The sequence below is a fragment of the Schistocerca serialis genome, chromosome 6, assembly GCF_023864345.2.
Source record: "Schistocerca serialis cubense isolate TAMUIC-IGC-003099 chromosome 6, iqSchSeri2.2, whole genome shotgun sequence".
Taxonomy (NCBI): domain Eukaryota; kingdom Metazoa; phylum Arthropoda; class Insecta; order Orthoptera; family Acrididae; genus Schistocerca; species Schistocerca serialis.
Genome location: NC_064643.1, coordinates 402263431 through 402288567, shown reverse-complemented (window position 1 = coordinate 402288567; position 25137 = coordinate 402263431). Strand labels below are relative to the sequence as shown.

Here is a 25137-nt window from a genome sequence, read left to right as displayed (position 1 = left end):
ATGGGCATGATCCATGGCTTTCAGGCCAAGTGTGGAAGCAGTTCCAAAAAGACTATATCTGTAAACTGTTCACATGCTGCTGTGATTAAAGTGTACTGTTCATGGCAAAATTGTGCCAAGCCAATTGTGGTGCATCAAGGGCCATAGATGATGGGGTGAACGATAGCTGTGTAGTCATGTATGGGCAGACAGACATGCACCTATTGACCAACTGACAGCCCAGATGAACCAAGGGACTACCAACAATGTCTATCGAATGATCATTCAACAAACGCTTCAATGAATGTACTGGCATCCACAGCAGGTGCTTGGTTCATGCACCCACGCTGACTGCTTTTCATTGGCAACAAAGGCTGGAATTTTCACATCAACACCACAAACAGATGTCCACTGAGTGGTGACAAGTGGCCCATCCAGGTGAATACTGTTTTATGCTCCATCGGACAGATAGCCATTGGCGTGTACGGCTTAAAACGTCTGAGAGCAAACACCCCGGAATAGTTATGGTCAGGTCAGGGGAATGTTTTTGTGGTACTCCCTGAGTGACCTTGTCATTATTGAAGATACAACTGATTAACAAAAGGATGCATATATCCTTGGAGATTAGGTCCACCCCTATGGCACAATGACATCTATCAGCATGACAATGCAATGTGTCACACAGCTTGCAGTGCATAAGCATGGCTGGAAGAGCACCAGGCTGAGTTTACTGTGTCTGGCCACCAAACTTTCCAGATTTAAACACAATCAAGAATCCGTGGGACCGCCTCGATCAGGCTGTTTGTGCCATGGGTCCTCAATCCAGAACCTAGTAAGCTGGTCATGTCAAAGGAGTCAGCTTGGTTCCACATTCCTGTTGGTACATTCCAGAACCTCATTGACTCTATTCCTGCACGTCTCATGACGTGAAGGTGGTTATTCAGGCTTTTGACAGGTGGTCACATTAATGTGACATGTAGTTTTATTGTTTTATTTTCATTTTTAGTTGCCTTTACATTAAAATTACTTCTTCTGTTTTTTGTCTGTTTTATGCATGGCTGATTGGTCTGACACTAGTATTATTTCTCTGCTTTTAGCTAGCACACTTTGTACAGTCTCGCCTGTGGTTATTAGTGTCATGTCATCAGCATATAATAATTTTATTGTTATGTTGTACCTAATTCGAAAAGTCACTAATGCAGACAATAAACAGGAAACATCTAGGAACAGATCTTTGGGGGATTTCTCTTTTGATTGGTGGTACTGCTGATGATCTGCTTATGCAACATACTGCTTACAAATATTTGAATAAACTTAGTGATTAATCTTCTATGCCATAATATTCTAACTTTTTGATGATTGTGGCATGTGACACTAAGTCATACGTTTTGCTTCAGTCAGCCTTTTACGGCTGATCAGTGAGACCTAAATCTTAACTGTTGTTCATTTAAAATTTTGTTGCTTTCAAAATAGCTGTATATCTGCTTATGCACGCAATTTTCTATTATCTTGAATACAACTGGTGCTACTGAAAAGTGTCTGTAGTTATTTGGGTTTTTTTTATCACCCTTTTTACTACTACAGTCAACTGACAAAAAATATTTGCAGTATACTTATAGGCCAGACCTAAGTATAGATTATTAGAAAGAGTATAATACTTGTAATCTGTTGACAGAAAATCACATTCTTCGATCACCATACACAAAACACATATTAAATAATGGGGAAAAAGCAAGACAAAATTAATTTTCGATTAATTTATTTCATGTAGATAAATAATAAATTTGTTTACAATACGTAGTAGTTTGCAACATTTTCATATATAGAAGCATCATTATATTTAACAAATATTTTTATGCAATCTCTTAACACCATCCACATACATCACAGTAAATCATTGTAAAGCTCTACTTATCAACATGAAAAATTTAAATATAATGTTTAAAAATTCTGGTAATATGAAAAAATTTGGCACAGTTTAAGGCTTACACTAAAGAATACAATATGACATTCAAAGTATTTTCATTATTGTACTGAAGAAGTCAGCCCTCAGCCTATAAAAAAAAGAATTAATTACATAATCAAAATTATTTGAATACTGTTTTGTGATAACAATATTCCTTTAATTATAATTTCAGCATTAGCATTATTACAAAGTAAACTGTATTATGAGGAGATGTGCTGAAATTAATTTTCTGTAAATTATGTGAGTGAAACTGCTAATGAACTGATTCTTACACCTTTTCCATGAAGTCAAGACATCTTTTTGTAGAAATGTAGTGACTATGGTAACAAAACTATTGTCCAGGATCAGAAAGTAGTGTATAATGGTGCACTACTGTGCCCAATGAGTGACTAGATAAGTAAAACAATTTTCTAAAAGACTACTGTTTAATTTTGTAATCAACTCATAGCAATATAAAATCAAGTTCCTCCAAAACAGAATACTCCTGCAATTTTCAGATGTGAGAAAATTGAGATTCCAATTGTCCTTGGAATTTTAACTGACAAACAAAAACAGTTATGTTTTTGTGCACATTATTTGAAGCTGTCACACTACTGTGCATTTGGATGGGGATGTAGTTCTGCTTCATCTTCACTTGCTTCCTCTTCCTCCTCCTCCTCTTCATCCTCCTCCGAATGCACATCACCATTCCAAATGTCCCCTTGGTTCTCCATAACATCCTGCTCATCTTCCTACAAAGAATTTTTAAAAAGTTATATGCTAGAAAATAAGCTATTTCAGTTTAGTGAATTTTTATGTATCAGATGCAATAAGGAGTTCACTATTCTACAGTAGCAGCCTACAACTCTACCTAACTAACATAAAGTAATACAGAAAAAAGATCATGTGTAATGCGGTGTTATAAGTCACTCCAGAAGAGTGATGATTAACCTTACATTTACCTTTCTGACAAGTGATACAAACGATAAAACGCTATAATGTATTATTTTATAGGATAGTGCAACTACTGTGCAAATTTATTATTTATTTTCATGTGGTGATCCATGTCAAGGGATGATGCATGTCTTCAGGGTGTGATGGTGATCAAGTAACTTTGCAAGGGACTGAGGACCCTTTTACTTTGGGAGTAATAAAAAAAACCACTACAGTACACAATGAAAGCAATACTGGTAACACAGATTTAATTTAATTATGTAGTGCATAACAGTTGCCTAATGAGAAGAAACTTAAATTTTACAGTCCAAGTACTTCTGTGTTGGGAAGAATCACTGTCCTCATGCAAAGTGGAGAGAGGACAGTGATACTTTGTAGTGCATAAGTGTAAATATGTTAAGTGCAGTGAAAGTTCTGTGTGCAAAAGTGCAGTGAAAGTTCTGCGTGCAAATATTCAACACACACATGTGGGAAAAAAAACTGACAACTGAAGATGCTTTAAAATAAAGTGAAACATGTCTGGTCTTAATAAGACTTTTATTACAGTTGTTACGATGGCAATTACCCTATACAACTTGTGTCAATTTTACATGTACTCTTTCCCAATGCTAAATTCATGCTTCAAGTCAAGGAGAACCGAATATCAAGATAACTGGAAGACTAAATCTGTCACCATGTTACTGAACACAAAACAGTGAAGCCAGGATAAGACTGATGCTACAAGTATGAAGTTGACAGTGTTGTCAAAGTTTGGTACTGAAAACAGTTTTCAAGGATTTAGTTGAAAGGAAAGATTTCACACAAGAATTTTCCCATATATTGAATTCACATCAGCACATGGGAGCATACAATCAATGTGGGCACTGCAAATTCAAACAAATGTATGAACATCTACAGTGTGGTGAAGCTCAGTCACTTTTGAGTTCTACGAACTGGTAACCTACCTTTATTTCTTTTGCTCTCCTCTCAGTTACAAACACTTGGTTAGTGTTTCTATAACCATATTTTGTAAACTGCATGGTTTTCTATTCAATTTGTGGATGATAAGAGACACGTTTACTAGTAGAAAAAGTTTTGGAACTGTTAGTTCTTTTCACAGAAGGAAAGTGGGATACATTTAGAAAGTTTACACAGGAGGTGGAGGTCACTTGTATCCCAGTTTGAGAGCATTCAATGCAAAGCTCCACATTCAGGCCAAGATGGAACAACTGGTGCCGATCAACCACTATGCCATCCTCTACCAATGATGTCATTTAGTTTCAGTATGGACGGGCATACCACTCTCCTAGTCATTGTTGGCTTTCTTGATCTTGGTCCTGCTACTTCTCAATCAAGTAGCTCCTCAATTGGCATCACAAGTTTGAGTGCACTCCGTTCCAGTTCTTACACCAAGAAACCCTGACAGTACTAGGAATGAAACCTGGGTTCTCTGCATTTCACTTAAATGCACTGATTACTGAGCTGTGGAGGTGGACCCATTTTGGAAGGGAGCCATCTATTTTGAGGCTAGAGGGAGATTATGATGAAGGGGTGGGGTGGGGGGCTCAAATATAGTGGAGCAGGTCACACACACATATAAGCACTGCAACTGTTTCAGCCTTCATATGGTAGAAGAACAGAATGAGACAAAAAGATGGAATAAGAGACCAAAACTAACTGGGATGGATTAATAACAATATGAAAACTTTCCTTTTGGAACATATCAGAAGCATAATAAATTAGATAAATTCGAAGTGGCAGGATTGTGCAATTAATGTCCATTCCTGTATACCGTTTAGTGGCCGTCATACCAATATAAAAAGCTGTGCTGTAAACACATGTTGGCTGGTAAACAACACATTTGGTTTCACATTCTGCTCTGCCTTTGATGAAGTAAGACAGTGGTCAGACAGGAGTAGGTGCAAGTGGGTGGGTGCATGGAGAAGGTTATACAACAGTTATAACTGAAGTGCTGGGAACTTTGGAGTAGGAATAACAGCCTGGGAAAGTTATTTGTTTTGACAAGAGTATTATGGAGGTTAGGATGGTGACAGCGAGTGGTATACCAAGGTATAGCAGGGATGGGTGTGTCATTTCGGGACTTGACTTGAGAAAGTTGTATCTTGGCAGAGTAATGTACTGAGATCAACATTCCCAAACCTACCTTTCATTCTTTGTGAACAAGAAACTAACAGTTTTAAAAGGTAGGTTAGAGCATTTTAAACTTTTAAATGTTTGTGTAAATAGTAACGGAATTTCACTGCTTGATGTTAAATATTTGCTAGCCATTCTGTCTCCTTTTCTTGAGTGGATTGTTTTCTTAGACATGATTATCTATTAGTTTAGTCTTATTATAACTTATTTTACGTCATCCGTCCATACTTGCTGCATGAAGTTCCTTTATTCACTGTTGAATTTTGTGTGCACTAGAGGCTTAATATAGTGTCATCACCAAAATGACAATGATTCAGGTGTACAAATAATGGAAGATGTAATGGCCCCAAAAATTCTAGAGGACATCGTAGCCTTATGTGTCAGAGCATCTTATTTACATAATGAAGAATGGGACAGTGTCAGTACTAGTTGTATTATATTGTAATATTTGCTGGTAATTGTATTGTTTTATTATTTCAGTGTGGTGGAAGGGAGGACGATGCCTTCACTGTTGAGCTTAAAAAGTACATTCCCCATTTAGGTCCACAGAGAAGCAGCACCATGCTCAGAATAAAGAGAAAGAAACTATCTACTGAAAAACATTGTATAAAAGTATTGGAATTTTTACAATAATGTTAAAGTACAATGTAAGCTCTCTTCTTTTCACAGTAATGGAGTTTTAGATAGAAGATATTGAGAGCTCAGCAGAGAGGGTCTGAAGAGCAGTAAGACAAAGTAGGCTAACCATTTTTGACAGAAAAGTTAATATCTCCTGACTGTATCCGATGATTCTCATTAGCTGCTTGTACAGTTTCAACAAGATTTAGAACTATAAGAAAGTCATATTGCAGTCAATTGGTTTAAGATTTTGAAATGGTGTAATGACATTCATTAATAAAACACTATAATGACCAGTTCATTCCACATCTGTATCCCAACATGAATTGACAGGATTAGTTGACAGAAGACAGTTATATCTAAGGCAATATAAGGCTTGAAAAGTCCTTTCCCCGACCTTATTTACTGGCCTGTGGATCAATCAATGAATTACCTTATGTAGGTTGGAAAGTTGGTTGCTGAGTAAGCACATGACTTATGTGGTGAAGTTGTTATAGTAAATTGGCAGTAATACCTAGTTATTTTGTATAATTTTTTTATACAGGGTGTATCATAATTAATGGCATAAACACATACAGTAGAAAGTACATGATACTAGAAGTAAAAAAGTCTCGGTAAACATAGGGTCGAAAATGCATACCTTAAGAGCTACGAGCAATTTTTCATCTTCGATACTGTGAAACAAATCTCTTCAACTGCAAGCTCTTTGTTTTGCATATTTTTGGAAGTGGCAGTATGGATCAAAACAAGAAAAAAATGTCCAATAAACATGTGCTCTAAAATGCATATGTTAAGAGCTATGAGCACTTTTTCATCTTAGCTACTTTGAATCATAACTCTTCTAATGAACAAATGCTCATAACTTTTAAGGTATGCATTTTAAAGCACACGTTTACTGTATATTTTTTTCTTGTTTTGGTCCATACTGCCACTTCCCCAAATATGGAAAGGATCTTGTGTGTAATACTGAAACAGTAACAAATAATGTAGTTCATGAAATAAGTTCGTGGCTTGTGGAAAACAATTTGACGCTAAATCACAGTAAGACTCAGTTTTTACAGTTTCTAATTCACCTTTGGAGAGAAGAGAACCACTTGTATGAATATCAAGAGCTCAGATGGCAACCCAGTTCTAAGCAAAGAAGGGAAGGCAGAAAGGTGGAAGGAGTATATAGAGGATTTATACAAGGGAGATGTACTTGAGGACAATATTATGGAAATGGAAGAGGATGTAGATGAAGACGAAATGGGAGATAAGATACTGCGTGAAGAGTTTGACAGAGCACTGAAAGACCTGAGTTGAAACAAGGCCCCAGGAGTAGACAACATTACATTAGAACTACTGACGGCCTTGGGAGAACCAGTCCTGACAAAACTCTACCATCTGGTGAGCAAGATGTATGAGACAGGCGAAATACCCTCAGACTTCAAGAAGAATATAATAATTCCAATCCCAAACAAAGCAGGTGTTGACAGATGTGAAAATTACCGAACTATCAGTTTAATAAGTCACAGCTGCAAAATACTAACGCAAATTCTTTACAGACGAATGGAAAAACTGGTAGAAGCGGACCTCGGGGAAGATCAGTTTGGATTCCGTAGAAATGTTGGAACACGTGAGTCAATACTAACCTTACGACTTATCTTAGAAGAAAGATTAAGAAAAGGCAAACCTACATTTCTAGCATTTGTAGACTTAGAGAAAGCTTTTGACAATGTTGGCTGGAATACTCTCTTTCAAATTCTGAAGGTGGCAGGGGTAAAATACAGGGAGCGAAAGGCTATTTACAATTTGTACAGAAACCAGATGGCAGTTATGAGTCGAGGGGCATGAAAGGGAAGCAGTGGTTGGGAAAGGAGTGAGACAGGGTTGTAGCCTCTCCCCGATGTTATTCAATCTGTATATTGAGCAAGCAGTAAAGGAAACAAAAGAAAAATTCGGAGTAGGTATTAAAATTCATGGAGAAGAAGTAAAAACTTTGAGGTTCGCTGGTGACATTGTAATTCTGTCAGAGACCGCAAAGGACTTGGAAGAGCAGTTGAACGGAATGGACAGTGTCTTGAAAGGAGGATATAAGATGAACATCAACAAAAGCAAAACGAGGATAATGGAATGTAGTCAAATTAAATCGGGTAATCCTGAGGGAATTAGATTAGGAAATGAGACACTTAAAGTAGTAAAGGAGTTTTGCTATTTAGGGAGTAAAATAGCTGATGATGGTCGAAGTAGAGAGGATATAAAATGTAGACTGGCAATGGCAAGGAAATCGTTTCTGAAGAATAGAAATTTGTTAACATCGAGTATAGATTTAAGTGTCAGGAAGTCGTTTCTGAAAGTATTTGTATGGAGTGTAGCCATGTATGGAAGTGAAACATGGACGATAACTAGTTTGGACAAGAAGAGAATAGAAGCTTTCAAAATGTGGTGCTACAGAAGAATGCTGAAGATAAGGTGGGTAGATCACGTAACTAATGAGGAGGTATTGAATAGGATTGGGGAGAAGAGAAGTTTGTGGCACAACTTGACTAGAAGAAGGGATCGGTTGGTAGGACATGTTTTGAGGCATCAAGGGATCACAAATTTAGCATTGGAGGGCAGTGTGGAGGGTAAAAATCATAGAGGGAGACCAAGAGATGAATACACTAAGCAGATTCAGAAGGATGTAGGTTGCAGTAAGTACTGGGAGATGAAGAAGCTTGCACAGGATAGAGTAGCATGGAGAGCTGCATCAAACCAGTCTCAGGACTGAAGACCACAACAACAACTCACAATTTCACAAGAACCGATATTTTGATCAGACAGAATAGGCATATTATAAGCGAGACGGAACAGTTCAAGTTCCCAGGCGTTCGGATAGATAGTAAGCTGTTGTGGAAAGCCCATGTCCAGGATCTTGTTCAGAAGCTAAATGCTGCTTTATTTACTATTAGAACAGTATCTGAAATAAGTGACACTTCAACACGAAAAGTAGCCTACTTCGCATATTTTCATACACTTATGTCGTATGGTATTATTTTTTGGGGTAATTCTTCTGATTCAAAAAGAGTATTTTTGGCTCAAAAACGGGCTGTTCGAGCTATATGTGGTGTTAGTTCAAGAACCTCTTGTCGACCCCTATTCAAAAATCTGGGAATTCCGACATTGCCCTCACAGTATATATTTTCTTTAATGTCGTTTTGTTGTTAGCAATATTAGCCTATTCCCAAGAGTTAGCAGCTTTCACTCAGTTAATACTAGGCAGAAATCAAATCTGCATGTAGAATGCACTTCCTTGACTCTTGTGCAGAAAGGAGTGCAGTATTCTGCTGCATCCGTTTTCAATAAGCTACCACAAGAACTCAAAAATCTCAGCAGTAGCCCAAACTCTTTTAAGTCCAAACTTAAGAGTTTCCTCGTGGCTCACTCCTTCTATTCTGTCGAGGAGCTCCTGGAAGAGCTAAAAAATTAAGCAAATTCCAGTGTTACATTGTTGACTTTTTTCATTTAAACTTACGACTTGTCACCTGAATATGTTTTTTTATATTTCATTTTATCTGTTTCTAATATCATGTTATAATTTCATGTATTGACTCGTTCCATGACCATGGAGACATCTCCTTAAATTGGTCCCACGGAACAATAAATAAATAAATACGTAAGAGTACAAGGGAGTGGGAATCTTTTCTGAACAGCATGTTACAAGGCATCCCAATAATGTTCATGTCTGAGGAGTTTGGTGATGAGGGGAAATGTTTAAACTTAGATGAGTGTTCATGGAGCCACTCTGTAGCAATTCTGGATGTTTGGGGTGTTGCATTGTCTTGCTGGAATTGCCAAAGTCCATTGGAATTCACAATGGACATATCAGGGGTCCTATATCACTCCAACTGCAAATGACCCACACAACTACAGAGCCTCCACCGACTTGAACAGTCCCCTGCTGACTTGAAGGGTCCAGGGATTCATGAGGTTGTCTCCATACCCGTACAAGTCCATTCACTTGATAAAATTTGAAATGAGACTTGTCTGACCAGGCAACATGTTTCCAGTCCAATTTCTGTGTTGACAGGCCCAGGCAAGGCGTAAAGCTTTGTGTCGCATAATCATCAAGGGTATACAAGTGGGCCTTCAGCTCTGAAAGCCCATATGAATGATGCTTCGTTGAATGGTTTGCACACTGACACTTGTTGATGGTCCAGCACTGATATCTGCAGCAATTTGCAGAAGGATTGCACTTCTGTAACGTTGAACAATTCTCTTCAGTCATCGTTGGTATTGTTTTTGCAGGATCTATTTCCGGCCGTAGTGGTGTCGAGATTTGATGTTTTATCGGATTCCTGGTATTCACAGTACACTTGTGAAATGGTCATCACTACCTCGGAGACGCTGTGTCCCATCACTCTTACACCGACTATAACACCATGTTCAAACTCACTTAAATCTTGATAACCTGCCATTGTAGCAGCAGTAAGTGATCTAACAACTGCACCCCTCACTGATTGTCTTATATAAGCATTGCCAACCACAGCGCCATATTTTGCTTGTTTACATATGTCTGTTTTTGAATACGTGTGCCTATACCAGTTTCTCTGGTGCTTCAGTGTAGAATGAAAAAGAAATTATGAGAGTAAGTTTGAATTTGTCTCACACTGCAATTAAATTATTTTCAGTTTTTTTAATAAATAGGTAGTTGACATTGAGAGCTCAACAGTTACAGTCTGAGGTATATAAGACAAAGTAATCATTTTCAATTGAGAAATTTGTATCTGCAAACTGATATGGCAACAATTATGCAATTTTTTAATTATAACATGATAGATTCCGAGACTACTAGCCTCATCCTCAAACGTACCTTACACATACATGTCATATCGATGTGTCACATGTTTTTCTTAGGACCATGTCTTGCTGTCAACAATTGCCCTGTAGTAATGGGCCCACGACACCACTCACACAGTGACAAGCTCAATGGCTGGCTACAGAATTCTGAAGATTATTCTCTGGCCAGCCACTGACTGTGTCACTTCGTAACTGATGTTCTAGACTCTTCTTTGATAGTGCTCGTTACTGCAGGACAATTGACAATAACAAGACATGGTTCTAAGAAAAACATGGCACACACTAATTTGATGTACACGTATCAGGTACGTCTAAAGAAGAGACTTGTGGCCTCGAAATTGATCGTGTTCAAACTAAAAAAATTGAAGCTCATTTAATTGCAGTCTGCAGCAAATTCATTCTTACTCTCAACATATCATACCACTGCAGTCCCATGGTTCTGTCGTTGTGGAAGGTTTAAATAATAAAAATTGTTGTTGTTGTTGTTGTTGTTGTCTTCAGTCCTGAGACTGGTTTGATGCAGCTCTCCATGCTACTCTATCCTGTGCAAGCTTCTTCATCTCCCAGTACCTACTGCAGCCTACATCCTTCTGAATCTGCTTAGTGTATTCATCTCTTCGTCTCCCTCTACGATTTTTACCCTCCACGCTGCCCTCTAGTACCAAATTAGTGATCCCTTGATGCCTCAGAACATGTACTACCAACCGATCCCTTCTTCTAGTCAATTTGTGCCACAAACTCCTCTTCTCCCCAATTCTATTCAATACCTCCTCATTAGTTATGTGATCTGCCCATCTAATCTTCAGCATTCTTCTGTGGCACCACGTTTCGAAAGCTTCTATTCTCTTCTTGTCTAAACTATTTATCGTCCACATTTCACTTTCATACATGGCTACACTCCATACAAATACTTTCAGAAACGACTTCCTGACACTTAAATCTATACTGGATGTTAACAAATTTCTCTTCTTCAGAAACGCTTTCCTTGCCATTGCCAGTCTACATTTTATATCCTCTCTACTTCGACCATCATCAGTTATTTTGCTCCCCAAAGAGCAAAACTCCTTTTCTACTTTAAGTGTCTCATTTCCTAATCTAATTCCCTCAGCATCACCCGATTTAATCTGACTACATTCCGTTATCCTCGTTTTGCTTTTGTTGATGTTCATCTTATACCCTCCTTTCAAGACACTGTCCATTCCGTTCGACTGCTCTTCCAAGTCCTTTGCTGTCTCTGATAGGATTACAATGTCATCGGCAAACCTCAAAGTATTTATTTCTTCTCCATGGATTTTAATTCCTACTCCACATTTTCCTTTTGTTTCCTTCACTGCTTGCTCAATATACAGATTGAATAACATTGGGGATAGGCTACAACCCTGTCTCACTCCAATCCCAACCACTGCTTCCCTTTCATGCCCCTCGACTCTTATAACTGCCATCTGGTTCCTGTACAAATTGTAAATAGCCTTTCGCTCCCTGTATTTTACCCCTGCAAGTCAACATTGTCAAAAGCTTTTTCTAAGTCTACCAATGCTAGAAATGTAGGTTTGCCTTTCCTTAATCTTTCTTCTAAGATAAGTCGTAGGGTCAGTATTGCCTCACATGTTCCAACATATCTACAGAATCCAAACTGATCTTCTCTGAGGTCAGATTCTACCAGTTTTTCCATTCGTCTGTAAAGAATTCACGTTAGTATTTTGCAGCTGTGACTTATTAAACTGATAGTTCAGTAATTTTCACATCTGTCAACACCTGCTTCCTTTGGGATTGGAATTATTATATTCTTCTTGAAGTCTGAGGGAATTTCGCCTGTCTCATATATTTTGCTCACCAGATGGTACAGTTTTGTTAGGCCTGGCTCTCCCAAGGCTGTCAGTAGTTCTAATGGAATGTTGCCTGCTCCCGGGGCCTTGTTTCGACTTAGGTCTTTCAGTGCTCTGTCAAACTCTTCACGCAGTATCATATCTCCCATTTCATCTTCATCTACCTCCTCTTCCATTTCCATAATATTGTCCTCAAGAACATCGCCCCTGTGTAGACCCTCTATATACTCCTTCCACCTTTCTGTTTTCCCTTCTTTGCTTAGAACTGGGTTTCCATCTGAGCTCTTGATATTCATGCAAGTGGTTCTCTTTTTTCCAATGGTCTTTTTAATTTTCCTGTAGGCAGTATCTATCTTACCACTCATGAGATAAGCCTCTACATCCTTACATTTGTCCTCTAGCCATCCCTGCTTAGCCATTTTGCACTTCCTGTCGATCTCATTTTTGAGACACTTGTATTCCTTTTTGCCTGCTTCACTTACAGCATTTTTGTATTTTCTCCTTTCATCAATTAAATTCAGTATCTCTTCTGTTACCCAAGGATTTCTAGTAGCCCTTGTCTTTTTACCTACTTGATCCTCTGCTACCTTCACTATTTCATTCTTCAAAGCTACCCATTCTACTTCTACTGTATTTCTTTCCCCCATTCCTGTCAATTGTTCCCTTATGCTCTCCCTGAAACTCTGTACAACCTCTGGTTCTTTCAGTTTATCCAGGTCCCATCTCCCTTAAAGTCCCACCTCTTTGCTGTTTTTTCTGTTTTAATCTACAGTTCATAACCAATAGATTGTGGGCAGAGTCCACATCTGCCCCTGGAAATGTCTTACAATTTAAAATCTGGTTCCTAAATCTCTGTCTTACCATTATATAATCTATCTGAAACCTTTTAGTATCTCCAGGGTTCTTCCATGTATACAACCTTCTTTCATGATTCTTGAACCAAGTGTTAGCTATGATTAAGTTATGTATGCTCTGTGCAAAATTCTACCAGGCGGCTTGCTCTTTCATTTCTTAGCCCCAATCCATATTCACCTACTACGTTTCCTTCGCTTCCTTTTCCTACTGTCGAATTCCAGTCACCCATGACTATTAAATTTTCGTCTCCCTTCACTACCTGAGTAATTTCTTTTATCTCATCATACATTTCATCAATTTCTTCATCTGCAGAGCTAGTTGGCATATAAACTTGTACTACTGTAGTAGGCGTGGGCTTCGTGTCTATCTGGGCCACAATAATGCGTTCACTATGCTGCTTGCAGTAGCTTACCCGCTCTCCTATTTTTTTTATTCATTATTAAACCTACTCCTGCATTACCCCTTTTTGATTTTGTATTTATAACCCTCTACTAATAAAAATTAGTAATTAATTTTACATAGAAAGAAAAAATAATCTAATTTTAAAAAATGACATTTCAATGAAAATATATAAAAAAACCTAGGCCAAAATGGCTACCCAAAGGGGAGAATATATATATGAGAGAGAGAGAGAGAGAGAGAGAGAAAGTGTTTTGTGTGTGTGTGTGTGTGTGTGTGTGTGTGTGTGTACTGTAAGAACGCAGTCAGACTTGAAATTGTTTCATGGATTTTTGCAGTAGCAAATAGTATTTTTAGTTTCAGAAGTGTTACAGTACTAAAAAAGAAAAGGATCCAAGATGATAAAACATAGCTAGCTGCAGGTATGTTTAACAAAAACACACCAAAGTCAAGATCCTGCTGTCACTGTATTATTGAATAATCTAAAAATATTACATCATAAAGGAAAAGGGGACAAGTATATTTTCCCCGAAGAATTGGTGAATATATACATATATTTACTGCATGATGAAATTAAAATTATATTTAAAGGATACAAGTATCACCATTTGTAACCATTTTATAACAGTTACCTGATTTGTAATTGGTTAAATAATAAACACTATTCCAAAGTAACACATACTATGCCGTTGAGACAATGAGTAGACAACAGTTATTTTCCACTAACTCCACATAAAAGAAGATTGTATACATGGAAGAAGCCTGGAGATACTGACAGGTTTCAAATAGATTATATAATGGTAAGACAGAGATTTAGGAGCCAGGTTTTAAATTGTAAGACATTTCCAGGGGCAGATGTGGACTCTGACCACAATCTATTGGTTATGAACTGTAGGTTAAAACTAAAGAAATTGCAAAAATATGGGAATTTGAGAAGATGGGACCTGGATAAACTGAAAGAACCAGAGGTTGTACAGGGTTTCAGCGAGAGAGTTAGGGAACGATTGACAAGAATGAGGGAAAGAAATACAGTAGAAGAATGGGTAGCTTTGAGAGATGAAATAGTGAAGGCAGCAGAGGATCAAGTAGATAAAAAGATGAGGGCTAATAGAAATCCTTGGGCAGGGTGTCTACGTGGACAAGAAAAAAAAAATTCCCGGATTTTCCCCGGATTTCCCGGTTAAAAACACAATTTCTCCCAGATGAAATTGCGTATAAAGCGGGTGAAAATACATCCGGGTTAAGTAACAGTATACTTTCCCTCGGAGCTATAAAACGTATCAGTCCTTTGAATCGTAAAGGTCTTATACCAGCGGAGGACGTCCCACCGCTTTAGGAAATGAAATCCTGGAAAAACAATGCGTTTGGAAAGTTGTTTGATGCGAGACAATTATTTTCGTATTGCGAAAGTATTTACACAAATTCCACAAATTACAGTGCGGTAGCTTCCGAAACTCTAAAATGGAGATTGCGTTGAGCGATGCACTTTTGTCAGCCAGTCATAGCTCATGTCACGTGACCTCGCTAGCGAATGACGGCAGTTATTCAGAGCACGAGGCCTACGAGAAAGACAGGCTGCGGCGCCTACGAGAAAGACAGGCCGCGGCGAGTACGTTACGAAGTTACGCCGAGCTCGCTCAACTCAGCTAAGTGCGTTTCTACACCGGTTAACTCGTAAGCAGATGTGTATGTACGAACGAGAATTGCATCCTCTGTTGGCATCCACTGTTATTACTCCTACAACGACAGGAAGTCCATAGGCCTAGTAACAGGCTCTAATTTGGCAATTAAAATCGTGCCAAAATGATTATCAGTTGCGTAGAAAAGTCGAAGTGTTCTGGCATGAAGAGACTTGTGACATTTCTCAGTAACACATTATCCACATTTTTTTGAAGGTCAATTACACTTTTTGGCATCAATTGCATAATTTTTTATCTATGAGAGAACAACATTAAATATGAAAACTAACCTGAAGCTCGGTATTTTTGTAGCGCGTGTTACATGTTAAGTCATATCAAATACGAATGTGCCGGTAAAATTTTAAATAGTGGCATAAATGACTTATCTTCTGGGCTCGACATTTTTCAAATGGCTGATCCCCAAAGTGTTACGTTTTGAATGAGAGTTATAATGCCCTGTGATTTAAGAAATTCACTGCACCTTCTCACACGTAACATAAATCATCTTGCATGGAAATTTACTTTGAAAGTAACGCATCTCAAGCCACTATTCGTAATATTTTCTGGTGATCTGTTAGAAACTTAAACAATTGTGACGTCACGCACATCGAATGCACATTAGTTGTTACAGACGTACTGCATAATCTTTGACCTAAAGCCTTTGACACTTTTCAGGAGTCGGCAAACTGGTCTGTGCATTGTGTAAATTACCCATTTTCTATCCAACTAAACTTTTATTTTGGTTTTATTCTCTGATTTATGTTTCATTGCTGCAGTATTATTCAGCAGTAGTGGACTAAAGTTCTTTGTCAGCGTATCTGATCTTACACGTCAAACCTACAAAACTAACTGAAATCTAAAACAATGAAAAATCCTGGAATTCTAAAAAATTCCCGGGTTTTCCCCGGATCTCCCGGATGTCCCGGGCTGTATACACCCTGTTGGGTAACAGAAGAGATAATGAATTTGATTGGTGAAAGGAGAAAATACAAAAATGCAGTAAATGGAGCAGGCAAAAAGGAATACAAACGTCTCAAAAATGAGATTGACAGGAAGTGCAAAATAGCTAAGCAGGGATGGCTAGAGGACAAATGTGTGCATGTAGAGGTGTATATCACTAGGGGTAAGATAGATGGTGTTGGTGGTGTGTTGGGGCTTATGGGCGCTCAACATCGAGGTCATCAGCGCCCTGACACACATTAAAAGGAACAAATGTGGGCAGACCTAAGAAAACTAAAGCACACACTCAAAGAAAGCAGGAAAAGAAGGAAAATGCTACATAAGAAAGTAAAACCTAAGGAAAGGGGAAACATAGCAACAAGAATGTTAAGGGATATTGTTATTGGCTGGCCACTTACATAAAATATGGGCGAGCTTGTCACACAGTGAGCAAATTAAAATCCTCTCCCTAAAATCTTTGTAAAAACATTTGACAGGGCACAGAACTTAAAAACTTTAACCACATTCGTCCGAGTGTTGCCTAAAAGAGATGGCAGGTCCGCTGGCAAGTCAGCCGCGACCCGCTGGTCAGAAAATAAAACGCAATCCAATAAAATGTGGCGCACGGTGACCTGGACGCCGCAAGCACCACACATTGGAGGGTCCTCTCGCCGGAGCAGGAAGCCATGCGTCATAGGGCTGTGGCCTATTAGAAGCTGAGTGAAGAGAACCTCGTCCCGTCGATGGGGCTGAAAGGAAGTACACCACACACGAGTTGTGGGCTAGACTATACGGAACTTATTGTCAGTCACTTCCAACCACTCATCCTCCCACCAACGCATGACCAGTGAGCTCAACAGCGAGGTGAGTGCATGCAAGGGGATAGCACACTGAGATACTTGTGGGGCAAGACATGCCTCCTTGGCTGCGAGATCTGCCCTTTCATTCCCAGAAATGCCAACATGCCCCGGAACCCAGAAAGCTACAACCTTCCCCAGTCGCTGTAGCCGGAGGGGGGCATCCTGGATGGTCTGGATGATTCTGTCTGCCGGATACAAACGTTGCAATGAGTAAAGGGCACTGAGTGAATCGGAACAGACAAGAAATTTAGGAGAGGAAGAATGTCTCATGTGCTCCAGTGCCCGCAAGATCGCAAACAATTCTGCATCAAAGACAGTAAAAGTCTGAGGCAGTCGGACCTTGAGGACATGATATGGAAAAACAACTGAGCAACCAACAGAATCCCCCTGTTTCGACCCATCCGTAAAAACAGCTACATAGTCATGGTGCTCAGATAAAAATGCAGAAAATGCTGCATTAAAAACGGTGGCAGGAGTTCAATCTCTCTTGTACTGCAACAAATCTAAAATCACTCCGGGCCTCTTCAGTAACCACGGTGGCAGGCGGTTAAAACCCAGGATTTGGGGTTTTACAGACTCCACACTGAGAGACTCTAGTACACGTTGCACATGGATCCCAAACGGCAATGTAGCCCGGGGACGGCGGGAAAAAAGGCGGTCCAGAGGTGGACGGGCAACAAGACGGTGAGCAGGCGAGCTGGGAGCTGGAAGAAACTTACAAGCCTGGCACACCAGCAGGAGCTGCCGCCGGATGGTAAGTGGCAGTTCGCCAGACTCAGCACAGAGGCTGGGTACGGGACTGGTCCGATAAGCACCTGTGGCCAGTCGCATCCCAGCATGGTGAACAGCGTCAAGGATCCGCAAATAAGATGGCCTCGCTGACCCATATACTGTGCACCCATAGTCCAGCCGTGAACGCACAAAAGCTCCATAAAACTGAAGGAAACGTGCCCTGTCCGCGCTCCAAGACCTGTGGCTGAGGCACTTGAGGATGTTCAGTGCCTTCAGCGTTCTGGCTTTCAAGTCACGTAGGTGTGGCAGCCATGACAACCTGGAGTCAAAAATTAGGCCCAGAAACCACACTGTGTCTCTAAAATGCAGGGCAGTATCCCCCATATGCAAGGCAGGCAAAGTAAAAAGATGACGAGAATGATTAAAATGATCACAAACACACTTATCAGTAGAAAACCGAAAACCCGTCTTTGCAGCCCACTCCTCCAACCGCCGCACTGTTAGCTGCAACTGACGGCTCACGGTTGCAACACTGGAGGTGGAACAGAAAACAGCAAAGTCGTCCACAAATAAGGAGCACTGTACTGGACTCCTCACTGTAGATGTTATACTGTTGATGGCTATGGCAAAGAGGGTAACGCTTAAAACACTGCCCTGGGGGACACCGTTCTCTTGCTCAAAGCGATCAGACAGTGTGTTACCAACGCGGGTCCGAAAAAAGCGCTGAGACAGGAAAGACCGAATGAAAATCGGGAGGCGGCCACGAAAGCCCCATTGATGCATTTGTGCAAGAATACAGTGTCTCCAAGTAGAATCATATGCCTTACTGATATCAAAGAAGATACCGATACAGTGATGCTGACGGAGAAAAGCCTGCTGAATAGCCGCCTCTAGGAGGGTCAGGTTGTCGACCGTGGACCGAAATTTTTGGAATACACACTGAAAGCTGCTAAGGAGCTGTCTGGTCTCTAACAGCCAGTCCAGACGCCGGTTAACCATCCGTTCCAGGGTCTTTCCATTACAGCTTGTCAAGGCGATACTACGATAAATACCAGGACATGTGCGGTCCTTTCCTGGTTTGAGGAGAGGGATGAGGATTGCCTCCCTCCACGAGGTGGGGAACACTCCTGTCTGCCATATGAGATTAAAACATTCGAGGAGGATTTCCTTTGATGCCGCTGGCAGATGTCGAAGCATGGAGTATCGGATGTGGTCGTAACCTGGTGCAGTGTCAGAAGTCTCAGTAAGTGCCGATTCAAGTTCCCACACGGAGAAAGGGGAATTGTAGGCCACAGAACTGTTCGACCGAAAGTCCAAGGTCGCTCTTTCAACAGTCGCACGGTAGCGACGAAACGCTGGAACCTGATTTGCAGTGGCAGTACTTTGTGCAAAATGCTTTGCCAGCGTCTGAGCAATGGCTCTGGGTGTCGTTTGGAGGTATCCCTGGTTCAGGACAGCAGCTATTGGTAAACGGCTATGTTGATCAGAAATCCTCCGGATGGCTTCCCATACTCTTGTGGAACAAGTGGAACGGTTGATGGAGTCCAGAAACTCCTGCCATGACCTTTTCTTGTTCTCTTTAATGACACGGCGTGCCCTGGCTCTCGCGATTCAAAAGGCGGTAAGATTGACCGCTGTTGGGCGGCATTTAAATCGGCGAAGAGCCGCACGCCTGTCCCGGATGGCTGAAGGGCACGCTTCTGTCCACCAAGGCACAAGGCGCTGCTTAAGAGTGCCAGAAGACTGTGGTATGGACAGGTCAGCAGCATGATGGACCACAAGCGTGATGTGATCCACCCATTCCTGTACGTTATTGTGGCGGTCAAAGACCGCAACCGAGTGAACAGTGGCCAGTTAGCCCTGCCAATCATCCACAATGGTGGCCGCTGCTCCAGCAATACACCATCCAGGAGATGAATGCGGATAGGGAAGTGATCGCTGGAATGAAGGTCGTCAGTGACCTCCCAGTGAACAGAGTCGGTGAGGGTTGGAGAGCAGAAAGATAGGTCAATGGCTGAGAATGACCCTGTAGCAGTAGAGAAATGAGTCGGAGTACCTGTGTTGAGGATGCACAACACTTGAGATGTTAGGAGGCTCTCCAAAATTCGACCTTGAGCGCAAAGAGAAGAAGAGCCCCAAAGGAAAAGATGGGCATTGAAGTCTCCCAGGAGGAGAAATGGACGGGGGACTTGGTCGATAAGATCTGTGAGAGCGTCTAAGGTCATTGCATCCAGAGGGGGTAAATAAAGGGAGCAAACGGTAAGCCTCCAAGGTGAATGAATTTCAACTGCAACTGCTTGCAGGTCAGTATCCAGGGGGAGAGCAGAGGAGTGGTGGTCATTATTGACAAACACAGCGACTCCGCCTTTGGCCCTTTCTCCAGTCACGTCATCTTTGCGATATGATGTATAGCCCCTTAGTACAGGAGCATCAGATGGTTTTAAATGCGTTTCCTGTAAACACAAGCACAGGGGGCGTTGCCGTGCTAGGAGGTTCAGTTCCTCCACATGTGCCTGGAATCCATTCATGTTTCACTGTATAATGGGAGCCATCTATCAGGGTGGAAGTACCTTCATTCTCACTTTCTGTCGGGGAGGAGAGCCCACAACAGGTGGAGGCTCAGTTTTGGGGCGAGATGATTGCCCTAGTCTGACATCAACCTCCATCACCTCAGAAGAGGAGTCGAGAGAGGCGTCAGAGAGAATGACATCCACATCAGGAGACTGTATAACTGCAGTCTCCTTTAGTGGGCGAGTCTTCACCTTTGTCTTTGGCTTCGATGTTCTGGCCTGAGGTGGCATTGGAGCCAAAACCTCAGAAGCAGTAGGGAGTGTAGCAGCGCTGGGCAGTGCACAAGACTGGACCCGGGAAGGGGCAGGAAGTTCCATGATGTCAGCTACCACGGCCTGGTCAGAAGGCCAGAGGGGAGCAGCAGGCTTCACAGGAACGGGTAAGATAGATACTGGCTAAAGGAAAATTAAAGAGACCCTTGGAGAAAAGAGAACCACTTGCATGAATATCATGAGCTCAGATGGAAACCCAGTTCTAAGCAAAGAAGGAAAAGCAGAAAGGTGGAAGGAGTATATAGAGGGTCTATACAAGGGCGATGTTCTTGAGGACAACATTATCGAAATGGAGAAGGATGTAGATGAAGATGAAATGGGAGATATGATACAGCGTGAAGAGTTTGACAGAGCACTGAAAGACCTAAGTCGAAATAAGGCCCCGGGAGTAGACAGTATTACATTTGAACTACTGATAGCCTTGGGAGAGCCAGCCCTGACAAAACTCTACTATCTGGTGAGCAAGATGTACGAGACAGGTGAAATGCCCCCAGACTTCAAGAAGAATATAATAATTCCAATTCCGAAGAAAGCAGGTGTTGACAGATGTTAAAATTACCGAACTATCAGTTTAATAAGCCACGGCTGCAAAATACTAACACGAATTCTTTACAGACGAATGGGAAAACTGGTAGAACCCAACCTCGGGGAAGATCAGTTTGGATTCCGTAGAAATGTTGGAACACGTGAGGCAATACTGACCCTAAGAAAATAGATTAAGGAAAGGCAAACCTACGTTTCTAGCAATTGTAGACTTAGAAAAAGCTTTTGACAATACTGACTGGAATACTCTCTTTCGAATTCTGAAGGTGGCAGGGGTAAAATACAGGGAGCAAAAGGCTATTTACAATTTGTACAGAAACCAGATGGCAGTTATAAGAGTCGAGGGGCATGAAAGGGAAGCAATGGTTGGGAATGGAGTGAGACAGGGTTGTAGCCTATCCCCAATGTTATTCAATCTGTATATTGAGCAAGCAGTAAAGGAAACAAAAGGAAAATGTGGAGTAGGAATTAAAATCCATGGAGAAGAAATTAAAACTTTGAGGTTCGTCGATGACATTGTAATTCTGTTAGAGACAGCAAAAGACCTGGAACAGCTGCTGAACAGAATGGACAGTGTCTTGAAAGGAGGATGAACATCAACAAAAGCAAAACAAGGATAATCGAATGTACTCGAATTAAGACGGGTGATGCTGAGGGATTTAGATTAGGAAATAAGACACTGAAAGTAGTAAATGAGTTTTGCTATTTGGGGAGCAAAATAACTGATGATGGTCGAAGTGGACTGGCAATGGCAAGGAAAGCGTTACTGAAGAAGAGAAATATGTTAACATCGAGTATAGATTTAAGTGTCAGAAATCATTTCTGAAAGTATTTGTATGGAGTGTAGCCATGTACGAAACTGAAATGTGGACGATAAATAGTTTAGAAAAAAAGAGAATAGAAGTTTTCGAAATGTGGTGCTACAGAAGAATGCTGAAAATTAGATGGGTAGATCAAATAACTAATGAGGAGGTATTGAATAGAACTGGAGAGAAGAGAAATTTGTGGAACAACTAGACTAGAAGAAGGGATCGGTTGGTAGGACATTTTCTGAGGCATCAAGGGATCGCCAATTTAGTACTGGAGGGCAGTGCGGAGGGTAAGAATCGTAGAGGGAGACCAAGAGATGAATACACTAAAGAGATTCAGAAGGATGTAGGTTGCAGTAGGTACTGGGAGATGAAGAAGATTGCACAGGATAAAGTAGCATGGAGAGCTGCATCAAACCAGTCTCTGGGCTGAAGATCACAACAACAACAACAACAATTCACATTCTTTCTTTATTTTCTCTGTAGTAACACTTTTAACTTGTGCATTTATGAAGATATTCTTCACTATATTAACCAAAGTTGAACCAAGAGACTTTTTCAAAACTAAGTAAAATATAATCACAATATCTATGAATCCCATAGGCGATAATTCATGCTCATTACGATGGTTTATAATATCACTTACAAACTGAAAATAGTCCATTATCCTACAGCCGATTTTGACAACAGCTTGTTCCTTACCCTGGTAAAACTATAATGCTTTGTCTTTGATGTTAGTGATAAGTTTAGTTCTTATCTTGAACATTGTGGAGAGGAGATTAATAAGTCTCTCAGTTTTTATGTTGTGTATGTCTCCTTTCTCTTGAACCAATATCCCATTTTTGGGGAACTGTCTTCTTTCACAGACATAACTTGAATAACTGTGCATGTTTCTTCCACATAGCCTCTCCTCAAACTGTAATATTTTTTATTGAAAACTGTTGGACATAAGCATTTTTAAACTAAATAATTTATTCAAACACGCTATTCTGAAATGAGGTTAATGAATTAACACACACACACACACACACACACACACACACACACACACACACAAAAGCAAGAACTTGCTTGAATAAGCTTATGGTGATGCATCAGAAGATTAGAGAGGAAGCAAGTAAAAGTTGTCTGCCCACAAGATGTAGGAAGTCACAAGCAGGCTGATATATAGTGTCTGTTAAAGAATCGTGTACACACAGGAACTCATTGTTTAAAATATAAAACTACAAATTAGCACCCTATTTCTGTAGGGGAAATATGGAGGAAGGAGGTGCTGTTGTGAATGTTGTAGACTGAGTAGAAAGTTAGTTAGTTAATTGGTTACATGTTATGTACATCAACTGTGCCATTTTTAATAAAATAGTGTGGAAAGAGTGAGTTCATAGGCTGTGTATATGTGTGAACTGTTTAGAAGTAGGGCTACATCTGGCTATTAACTGTGAGTGTAATTCCATTTGTTATATAGAACTAGATAAAAATTAAGGGAGAGTAAATTTTTAGATAATTCTGCTAATTTTTTTCTGTTGTTTCCTCTCTAACAGGATGGCACTCGTACCATTTGCAAATAGTGTTGAGTCTGCTCAATGTATGTACAGTGGAAGGAACAGGCATGGCCACAAAACTGAATTCTAAAGGATACTCTCCTTCACAATTTCTCACCCATCACTAAAATTTTCTCAAATTTCATCAGTTTTGAGCAACTTAGTTCAATTTTGTAGTCTTTTTTTGTTAAGTATGATTCAAACCAATTGTTTGTAAATTCACCAACTCCATAAAACTTGAGCTTTTCTTAGAGAACCAGTAAACCTCCAATTTTGTAAAAAATTGATCTCCCAAATATAAGACAGGTTCAGACATCTGTTTCCTTTACAAATGATCTAATGAGTTAAATATTTGCCTTTACGGACATAAGCTAGGATTAGTTTAGGAAAGGTTTGAAATTATGGTTAAAGTTTGTTGGAGGTCACTAAGAGCTCTCATTACGAACCACTGGATATATACAGTTTTGGAAGTTGCAGTCCCTATTACGCAAAAGCTATTTTTTCATGCATGTTACAATACCATATCTCCTGAACTATATGTCATCCACATGTCATCCAGTGATCTAATTTTACAGATACATTCAGTGGTTTATGTAGATGCTGTCTTGGAAGTATATTGTGAATAGAGTCAGTAGTAAAACAATAATAGATTAAAACATCATGCCTGGTGTTGAAGTTTGACTGCATGAACGGTGGGAACATAGTGAGCATAAACTTTTTACCTTTCACCATTTTGTTGGGGGTTTCAGTAAGGAAAAAATTCATAAAGGTTTAAAATTATGCGTAAAGTTTGTAGGAACACACTAAGTGCTCTCATTCTCAAGTACTGTAAGAATGAAATCTGGGTAAGTGTGCAACCTCAGTTATCCAGCCTCGAGACAAGCACACAGTTACTTGTCTTATTATCATCAACTTTAAACTTATTATTGTACCTTTTAATGAGCAGATTATGACAGTATTTTAAGATTTTTAATTTGGTCAATAATTATGTGAAATATTGAAAATCAAATTTTTGTTGTTCCTATGCTGTAACTGTTAATTGATTCTGGAGTAGCACTTAAATATTGCACCTATTATGATCCACCAATCAATGGTCTTGGCAATATTTTGTTGTTTAAGGCTTGTAATATTTGGTGACATACATCTAGTCATTTAGACATTATAAATAGTATTCTCAGTCAAGCTACCTTTCTGTAATCCAAACTGTGACATGCCAAGTAAGTTGTTTCTAGTCTGGTGCGACACGAGTCTTGAGTACATTACTTTAGTGAATATTTGGAAGGGAAAAAAAATCAGTACAGAAATTAGACAATAATTACTTACATCTTTACTGTCACCTGTCTTACAAAGATGTTCAACAATTACATTTCTCTGCGGAGAGGACTTCTGAGTTAGGACAACTCTTCAGAGTCCTGTATGGAATTCCATCAACATTATATAAGCTTTTAAGTGTGTGAACTTTTAAAATTATCTTAATCCAGTGAAGGATGTTGGTGTCACCTATTTCTATTTTTGTGGTATGAAATTTTTAATGCCTATTCTTGCTTCTTCAACTTGACTATTTTATTTTTGTTGCTACATTTAGAAAATGGTTATTTAAACTTGTGAATTATCATTAGAGAAGATAAACTTGTTTGCCAAGATCACTAATAATAACTTTTATT

At 39.9% G+C, this 25137-nt stretch overlaps 1 protein-coding gene across 10 annotated transcripts in view; it reads right to left on the bottom strand.

Annotated features, from left to right (window-relative positions):
• Positions 1-1721: 1721 nt before the first annotated feature.
• Positions 1722-25137, bottom strand: part of LOC126484604 (FK506-binding protein 5-like) — a 216535-nt gene continuing 193119 nt past the window's right edge. For all 10 annotated transcript variants that reach the window (XM_050108171.1, XM_050108176.1, XM_050108179.1 and 7 more), the window contains one exon: positions 1722-2676. In XM_050108171.1, the coding sequence (XP_049964128.1) occupies positions 2536-2676 (141 nt within the window). In that variant the 3' untranslated portion in view covers positions 1722-2535. The remainder of the gene's footprint in view (positions 2677-25137) is intronic.